Here is a 9875-nt window from a genome sequence, read left to right as displayed (position 1 = left end):
ATGAAAGTCTTCCGTGCTTTGGTCTGTTTCATCTTTCTTGGTGGGTCAATTTATTAATATTTCTTTAATTTTGTTAGTCTCCGTATTATTTGTCTTTGTTTCCTTTTTATTTCTAGTTGATCAGTAAGTTTAAGCTTCTTGTTGAGCAGTTGTAGCGATAAGCTGTTTCAGCATTTTTTCATTTTCTTCTGCCTCTTACATGTTATTGGTTTCTGTGGTTAAATGCAGAGTTGGAAAGAGTCAGTCAAACATGCAGTTCACTGGAAGTACAACTAAACCTGTGAAGAACTAAAAACTGCTTTAGCAAAGACAAGAAACCCTTGAAATGATAGGTAAAGCAGTTAAATGTTACCATCATTTTCGAAAGGTACTCAGAGTTGGTTCCTTGTTTGCTGTACCATTCTCATCTTTTGTGAAGCAAAACATTAGAGAACAAGTGTTGACAACCTGAAAGCTTTGGATGTTAAGCAACAAAAAAGACAATTTTAACCTGTAAACATCCAAAAAGCAGATTAAGATGTCGTCATAAATAAATGAAATTCACAGTCATTTGTCTATATTTGTTGCAAGTTTGTAAATTTGCATATTCGTAGTGCTTCCTCCCTTAAATGAAATATCTACTTTGCAAGTTGCCCTGTTGTCATCTGTTCTCGTAAAGTGTAACCAAACTTTTGAGCGTTTGAGCCACTTAGGCGCCATGTTTCCTGCCAGGTAAATGAGGCTCTCAACAAGAACCGGTTCCCACTGTTTCGATTAATTAGAATTGTTTATCATTAAATTTGTGACTCTGAGTCTTCCTCAGCAAAAGGTTTGTGTAGATGCCAACAAAAACCAGGAAGTCCATGGTTTGCAAATTCAAATAACTAAAACATAAGTTAAACATACTGAAAACGCTGACTTAACTTGAAAAGTTGTGTTAAAGTGAAGATTTGTCTTCTTTCATTTTAATATATCTTCTTAGGCTGCAAAATTTTACGAGAAGAAAGTAACTAGTGATTTATTGTATTTTCAGCAGGACTGCAGGATGCAGGATACTCTGGTTTTGTTAATGCAGAAACTCCCATCTATACAGAAATGGAGGGTGGAAGCATCACAGTTAAATGCACATTTTCTTTAACTGGAAGAAGGAGACTCTTCTGTACGGGAAAATGTGAAGAAGGAAACATTCTCATTGACACAGCTGATGACTCAGCGCAGAATGGCAGATACAACATTAAATATAAAGAAGGATTTTATCCATTACATAAGACAGTTCTGAATGTGAGCATCACACAGCTGAGAAGATCTGACTCTGGAATGTACAGATGCTCTTTGGACAGAATTTTGCCATTTGATTCAAATGAAGAATTTGAGATTGTTGTCACAGACGGTGAGTTGACTAAATGTCATGTTTGTGAAGACATGAAGAATTATTTTCTTTCAAGTGACTCATAATATTTAGACAAAATTGGTTTTATAAATTCTTCTGTAAAACACAGAACAACCCCAAACTGTTTCTCGCATGAACACATACAAACTTCTTTGAGTAGTATTGTTGTGATTGTGGATGTTTCATCTTCACAGCTTCAGTGACCTCAAAACCAAAGTCTACTGTGCAACCTTCGCCAGTTTCAACATTTCTCTCATCAGCCCCCATGACAACAGCAACGGTGACAACATCACCAAAGACCCCAACATCACAGAGTTTAAATTCCATTTCAGGAGGCACCACACCTTCACCAGCCTCCTCTTCAACCTCCAAACAGACACAGACACCTCTTCCAAATTTAGGTACATTATATATATATATATATATATATATATATATATATATATATATATATATATATATATATATATATATATATATATATATATATATATATGTGGACTAGGATGTCCTCCGGGCCTGTTAAATTTCAAGTGTGTTTATAACTGAGCCACCTGCACGTCCTTTAAACGAGTAAATGGTTGGAATAGTATACACGCATCTGTTCTTTTAAGTAAAAAGTTCAATAAGTGTAAATAAAACATGTAAAATCAGGCAAATATTACACTAAACTGCTCTGAGCAGCTGTAAAAGTTTCAGTCATGCTTGATAAGCAGTTTGTCTGGTGAATGTTTCAATATTTGTGGTAAGTATGCCAGTCCATATGACACTGGGTGTATGCAGTTTTTTCTGAAAAGTGAGTAAAGCCTTTAGGCCATATATTTACACTGTTTGACTAAAACAAATATCTTGTGGTAAGTTACTGCAGGTACGCTGCCTGTGGTGGCTCTTATTCTGATCACTGTCTTACCAGTGGCTTTGCTGATTTTCTGCAAGAAGAGGAGGGCCAGTAAACCTAAAGGTGAGCCTAAAGTAAACATGAACATAAGACAGTGTCTTCATCACTTCAGAAAACACGGTATTGATGTCTATCGCCAACCTTAAACAAGCTGCCTTGCAAAAATGTATTAATATATGTAGCTGGTAATTCTTAAAAGTGCTTCTGCATCATGAACCCTGATTCCTCCCCCAGCTCCCTAATCGAAGCTTGAGGCTTATGAGGGCGACTTATGGCAACTTTCTCACTTTAAAAAAAGGGTCGCAAGTTGCATAACAGTATCATCGCTCTGCCATATTTACCATAAAGTTTCTGTTTAACACCTTATATTCTTAGACTCCTAATGATGATACTGTTATACACTATGTTGTTGAACAAACATTTAGAGATCTAAGATTGAGTCAAAGTAAAAATATATATATAGCTTTGAATGACCAAAGAAACCACAAAGTTTTATCATCACTTCATTATTACAGTAAAAGGGGATCGAAAAACTGGATATTTGATGAGTGTTTAAAGTTAAAGTCATAAACACAACATCTGAGGTGCAGCCAGATGTGGCAGCTTCATGGCTTGTGATTTTGCTGTGGCAGTGAATGCAACTCTAACACCCATCTATGCCTCTCTATTTTTAACCACACGACCAGATGTTCATTTAGGATTCAGAACCGTGACTAGTCACAGCAAGTTATTGAACTCCTGACAGTTGTGAAGTCAGTAATCTTTGCAGTTTCTTATTAGAATAATGAGTGAAAAATTTTAATCAGGATAATAATCTTTGAACTCCTTTGGTGTTAATGAATTGATGACAACAATGAGGCAACCCCCCCAAACAGGAATCGTTTTACAACTGGAGACCACTGACAATTTTACCTTCCCCATCTTTTGTCTTCTGTATTTTTGACTAATGTCACTACTGGTAGAATGAGGTGATACCTGGACCTTACACAGGTTGCATAGATAGTCCAACTCAGCAACATCAGCAGGGCTGGTATTTGCTACTTTGTGCAAAATGACCTCCAAAAGGTGTACTAGTGTGAAGGTCTCTGACTAAATAATCAGAAAAAGACTTCATGAGGGTGGCCTGAGTTGCCAATGTACTTTAGTGGGCCCTCTGTTCATTACCTGGCACCGTGGAGCCTGACTGACATTTGCCAAATGAGATTAATTGACATCTGATGTGTTTTTAAAGTGTTCCCTTAGGTTTTTTTAAACAGCGTTGGAGCAGCATATTAAAGACAGATGTTTACTGTTTGCATGTTCTTCAGGGCCTCCTGTGGAAACAGAGCCCCCTGACATTACAACGGTGAGTTTTAGGAATTACAAGACACCTGAACTTGATTTTAGCTTCATTTGATTTCAATTAACTTTTTTTTTGTCCTCCAGGCCAGTCAGTTGTATGAAGAGATCAGAGAGGAGGACAGATTGAGCAATTTACCTCCTGAAGGAGTATTTTCAATTTACACCACTGCCAAATGCCCCCAAGGAAACAGAGTTGAAAGCACAGATGACTACAGCCTTGTCATCTGTCCTCAGAACAAAGTAAGTACTTGATTTTTCAGGTTTCATGCCAGAGTATTTTTGGATTTTATCAGGTAGTGGGAACTGTGGAATCATCCATATAAAGATCATGGTCCTCTTACAGTCAAGGATTCAGGATGATTTCATAAGAAGCACTTTGTGTTGCTGCAATTTGTTTTTGCATCATTATAGTATCTATTTCTGTGATTTCTACCTATTTTCTTTTTCTTTTCTTCTTTTCCTTTTTCTTTTTTTTTCCCTTTTTTTTTTTTTTACTAACAAGGCACAGCTGGGTGTAACCCCCTTTTTTTAAATGATGTAAACTGTGAAAAAAAGAAATGTGAATTTGTACTATATAAATTTGAATCTTTGTGCATCTGTACAATTTAATTTGTTTAGAAAATAGTTTCTAAAGACTGATTTGTATCTTCCAGAGTGAAGAGAACTTGAGTAAGCTTGCTGCCACCAACAGCGCCCCCTGTGGCCATGCAGATGTTTTGTACTCCACGCCTCATGTACATTTCAGCACAGCCAACCACACCAAAGACGCCTCACCTCCTCTGTATTCTACTGTTGGAAACCATCAGTAGTAATGTTATTACAGGCTTATTGCTATGATAGTTGTAGTTTGTTCAGACCAACTGGTAACACAAACTTTCTTCCATTAATCATGCCATTGTGATTTTTATTAGTCAGGGAAACAAGCAACTGCTGAAATAATGGATTTCATAGTGGATCAACAGGCATAACTGATTTGTAGCAACCTGATCATAGTCCATTGGATAGTCCACCTTTGTATTTAGCTGAGGAGTTTATAGAAAGTTAGCCTGTAGTTGATAACTACTTAAAAGTAGTTGGTACTAACTTCACACAACTTTGCACATGAAGAAAAGTTCTGTTTTAGTGCAAAGGAAAAAAAATACACGAACAATAATCAATGATCAAAGGTAATAAAGTAGTTCACACAATGATGATTGACTGATGATTCAATGACTAATGATTATCAAATAATAAGACAAACAGTAAAATTATAAATAACATTTCCAGTGAAGTTTATATTAAAGCCCGTTTTTTACATAATCTTTGAGAATTTCTGTATTTTGTTCACCATTTTTTTTTCTTGGGCTATTACTTAAAATTGAGATGAATTGAATTGAATTTGCATACAAGCAGCAATGTCATCTCCTGCACATTTTATGTAAGCTGTTTTTACAAAGCAAAACAGCCGATTTCAGTTCGCAAAATGTAAATATGCAGATTGGGGCACAATTTAAGCTGTATGTTTATGATGGAACTGCAGTCCTTACAGGCAATAAATAAATAATAGGCGGGATTAGTTGATCTCTAGTGACAGTTTCAGCAGATGCTGAATGGAGTGCTGAAAACAGAACATTAGAAATAAATTGATACTTAATCTTTTACTTTTTCTTCACACATTTGTGGTGTTACATTCTCTAACATGCATCTTATATGATTTGCTCTGGGTAAACTGCACAGAATGTACTGAAGAATGCCAAAGACCACCCAAAAAATTGGACATAACTTTCAACTATGGCTGCAACGACTCATCAATTAAATAACTTCATTTAAAAAAATTCTTGACAAAATGTATTTTCTTCAATGCATTGTGTGATGCGCGGCTCTGTGGTGCACCGATGTGTTAAACTATGTAAATGCAAGTGTTTCACCCACATTTGCTATGAAACACAGACCTGCAATACAAATGTATTTAGGAGCAGCGTATGAATAAACAGTCTGACAACATTAAGCAGACGCAGCCTCAGTTTTAAACATAAAAACCATTGGCAGCAGAAATGATGACGCTGGCACATTTTATTGTGAAGCTGGATTCTGTTTACACACCAGGAAGAGCAAAGAGGCTGAGCTGTTACCAAGATGGTGAGCTCAGTGTAGAGTGAAAGAAAATGTGTTCGTTATCATATCGAGACTAGCTCTCTAGAGAGAGATCAAATTGGTGATTGTTTGATCTCCACTTGGTTGCATGCATGTACTTTGTGTAGCACACTGTGTGGTTTAGGAGGCAGGGTGTGTCTGTTTACCTTTGTGGTTGGGAGCCTGTCTCTGTTATAAAAAAAAATTATTAGATTGTTAAAAGCTTATAAGCTACAGTGAGACTAGTTGCTGGCACCTTGTCTCACGGTCTTGAGGGTTGCACAGTAGCACTGTTGCACGCCTAGGGTCCTACAGCCGGTCGTATCCCCTGGCGTATTGCCCACGGTTTTGCGGGTTTACATAGCCAGCAGGACCTGGCTGTGGCTAGCGCGTTAGCTCAGCAAGCAAAAGCTTCTCTGGCCTGCTAGAGGCCTGCTAGAGGAACCCAGCTTGTTCTCGCAAGTTTCAGTCTCAGGCTTCCCAGTTCATAACATGTAACATCAAGCATTTCATTCACACCATAAGATAAACAATAAGAGCAGTGGTGTGGCGATGCTTCGTGTCTTACCCGTTGAGACATGGGAAACCCAGTGAGTGTGTTTGTGTGTTGTCTTCTGGTTTCTATGTTATGGCTGTCTTTGCCCTGTGTGAGTACGGCAGCCCGAATGTCTCATAAACGTATGACATCCCTCTCTATGCCTCTAGGAGACGGGCATGAAAGATGGTTGACATAGATGGGGTGCCCAGCAACTTACAATTCACATACCTGTGCCCTGGCTACCCCTTGGTACCTGGACCTTGTCCTCAGTGCCATCTTTCAAACAGCTTGAGGACACTGACCTGAAATGTCTGTCCCTGAAATTGCCTTCTTGCTGGGTATAATATCTACCAAAAAGATTAGTGAACTCCATGCTCCGTAGGTCCACAGGCGTTGCTGCAGGTGGTTGCCGGACAGGAAAGGGGTGATCCTCCAGCCCAACCATGCGTTCATGCCAAAGGCTACGAATAACTCCCACTGAGGGCTTGAAGCAGGGATCAGTGCCAGGCTGCCCTGTGCACTGTTCGTGTTCGTGTATGTCAGGCATATCCAGCCAATTAGGAGGACACACTAGCTCTTTGTGAGCTCCCACTTTAGGATCCCGGGCAGACATCTGTCTAAGTAAAATAAGAAATATTGTATTAATTGCATTAATATTCGAAAATGTAAAAAAGCCAAAATCAATGTACATGGTCCAATTAGCCATACAGGTTGGACACTGAATTATTATTATTAATTACTATTAATAATAATAATTCAGTGCTGCTGAAAACATCTGTTTTGTAACATTTAATGTAACATGTTACCAACCCAATTCAGTCATTACATTAGAGTTACAATCATGGCATTATTTGTCTTATACTTTCTGTTAAATTATTGTTTTTTTCCCCCAGTTGTATCCATAAAGGTTGAGTCGAAAGAAAACAAATCAAACAGGCTTTTTGTTATCCTGTGAACTCCTCCTCAGCTGATTTCTGTTCCTGAGGGAGAGGAAGATAGTGGAGCAGTCTACAGCGGAGATATGGTCATTGTAACTATATATCAACTATATATTTTTAGTAAACTACCTGTCACAAACCTCACGGTAACTCACAGTTTTGTGTCACTTTTTGATGCAGCAATAGGGCTGTGCTCTTCATGCAAACTGATCCCAGGTGATTACGATATGATGGCAATCTGTCTGTGTTTATAAATTAGATTGTGATTAACTGCAAACCTGCACCACCAGGATCGGTTGCCTCATCCCAGGTGATTTGTGGACTTGCATTGCAACCATAGTGGTCGCCCAGAGGTTGAGTACGCTGCATGCTCAAAGCTACAACACAGAGCAAACACCATCCCCAATGACACAGCGGCCAGGGATGCAGAAGAACAGCACATCAAGAAGGCCCTAAGTAAATGTGGTTATCCCACCTGGACTTTTGTCAAAGCTGGAAAGACACCTAAAGAAAGCTCCAGCCGATCCAGGAGAGAAGGACAACCGCTGCCCAAGCGAAAACCTGCAGTGATCCCATATGTGTCAGGAGTATCGGAACAGTTGAGACATTTTTTCTAAACACCGGGTCTCTGTGGCTTTTAAACCCCAAAACACACTGCGCCAAAAATTGGTCCACCCCAAGGATAGAGTCCCCCGACCAGTGTTGGGTGCAATGTGTTACTAAGTAACGCGTTACTGTAATTAAATTACTTTTCCACTGAAAAATTAGAGTAACTAATTACTGTTCATTTTTAGGTATTTTAATTACAGTTACTTACAATGTACTTGCGTTACATTGTAAAATAATTAAACTTGCTGAATATCATTATTTAATTTCAACAATTTATCTTCTAAACGTAGAAGTAAACTCTGCCGCTTTAACATCGTTGCAGTGCAGGTGCACGTCATTTTGCGCCAGTTTGCTGCATAGTCGTATTCTAAAGCGGAAGATGTCGGACTCGGCTGAAGCGAGTGGCTGTTTTTTGAAATGGACATATACCCGTCTCTTCACTTTTCTGAAACAAGCAGACAAGAATATTACAGTAATATGTAAGCTATGTCTGTTAGATATTTTAGTATTATGGGAGCATGTACTGGGTACCTTTTTTGATGATATTAGACAATGTTAGGGAAAATATTATAAAACACTTCTTCAGTAAAGACTCAGAGAAGAGAAACACAGAACTTGCTAGCAAGGGCAGTCTCTCAGACTCGCGCTGAGCACTGCCCCTGGTCTTTATTTTGTGCTCCATTGAGCGTGTGTATGTGTGGGTGTGTTCAGAGTGTGACCCCATGGGCGACTTCCCTTGGCCTGCTGGTCTGGAAAATCCAACAGTTCATCTATATGTAAAGAAGGCACTTAAACTGGAACAGGCATAGCTGCGTTGATCCTGCCGTGGAACAATAGGACAAGGTGCATTCCTGGAGTGCACACCAAGCTTGCATCCTGCTAAAGATCACACACAATTGATTATATGCCTCTAGGTATACATGGTTAAACATTTCCTAATGCAAATAACTACATGCAGTATTCTACCATGTGCAAACTTATATCACTAAAGGATTCTAACTGTCTAGTGTTTAACGGACCTGTCAAAGGTATGTTGAGATTATAGAAGGCCCCTTTCAGAGCTAGGGGGAACTTCCTTATATGGTTGTAACTTGAAACTTGTTGACACACGAACCCTTCCGCCTACAAAAACCCTGCACAAAAGAATAAATCTTTGAGTTGATTTTGGGAATGCAACCTGAACAGTCTCTGTATCATTTTGTTCTCCTAACTGCTCCCGACGTCGTAACTAAATAAGATTGAAACCTGCAGTCAGCTGAGACTGAAGAAGTCACTTGGATGAGTGACGAAACATTTCTCCCACAAAACGCTACGTCCAGATGAACAGATTCAACTTTTGGAGAGACAAAGGGAAGCAAAAGTAGACACACTGACATAGCACACAACACTGTCAAAGTAAAACAGGAAATACGACACATACGCACAGACACTCAGAGCTTCACACAACAACATAACAGACTCGGTAACAGAGGGAACAAGGGTGACTAGATGTGAAACGTGGGATCAGGAAAAGCTAAAGACAAGATAAACAAACCCAGGAATAACAATAATCAAAGAATTTCTTTTCTTTCTTTTTTCTTTTTTTCTTTTGCCTGTCTCGTAACATGAAATAAGCAGAAAAAGTATCCCTTTTGTTCATGTACATGGACAAAATTTTCCTTTTTCCTTTTTATAAGTCAGCATGTTTTTTTCCTTTTTTGTGTCTGTAACTTGTCGGGGGGGGGGGGGGGGGTGTTAGGATTGTTGTAAAGGCAGTTTTCAGTTATCTTCACCTTTGGTTCCTCTGTACAACTGATGATAGAGCATTTAGTGTTTTTATCTCTTTGTTGTTACTGTTTAAGTTCAGTCTATTGTGCATTTGTCAACTCAACGCAATCTGAATAAAACCTGAACAGTAAAAGTTAATTTAGTAGAGTAAAAACTAAACATTGTACAATACAAAGATAATGAATAGCTGTTTAAACACCAGCAAACTGGCTAAAAGACATTTCCCAGTGTTTCTATAACTTATTTTGTCAGAGAAAAGGGAAACAAGATTTCCCTCGAAACTTCTCACACCACAAATGCATG

The 9875-nt window shown here is 38.6% G+C and overlaps 1 protein-coding gene across 1 annotated transcript; it reads left to right on the top strand.

Annotated features, from left to right (window-relative positions):
• On the top strand, positions 1 to 4417 carry LOC146611204 (uncharacterized). Its single transcript, XM_085345213.1, has 7 exons — positions 1 to 40; positions 1013 to 1369; positions 1564 to 1770; positions 2229 to 2330; positions 3575 to 3612; positions 3693 to 3848; positions 4262 to 4417. Exons 1-7 carry the CDS (start codon positions 1 to 3, stop codon positions 4415 to 4417), a joined length of 1056 nt encoding a protein of 351 aa, XP_085201339.1.
• Positions 4418 to 9875: the final 5458 nt, after the last annotated feature.

Source organism: Diplotaxodon limnothrissa, linkage group LG20, assembly GCF_057381915.1.
Source record: "Diplotaxodon limnothrissa isolate DT_005_m linkage group LG20, D_limnothrissa_male_GT1.1, whole genome shotgun sequence".
In the NCBI taxonomy this organism is placed as follows: Eukaryota; Metazoa; Chordata; class Actinopteri; order Cichliformes; family Cichlidae; genus Diplotaxodon; species Diplotaxodon limnothrissa.
This window is presented reverse-complemented; position numbering and strand designations above follow the sequence as displayed.

Coding starts and splice junctions, on each gene's coding strand:
- LOC146611204 (XM_085345213.1), top strand. CDS start 1: ATGAAAGTCTTCCGTGCTTTGGTCTGTTTCATCTTTCTTG. Junction 2,331..3,574: donor GAGGGCCAGTAAACCTAAAG/GTGAGCCTAAAG, acceptor CATGTTCTTCAG/GGCCTCCTGTGGAAACAGAG. Junction 3,849..4,261: donor TCATCTGTCCTCAGAACAAA/GTAAGTACTTGA, acceptor TGTATCTTCCAG/AGTGAAGAGAACTTGAGTAA.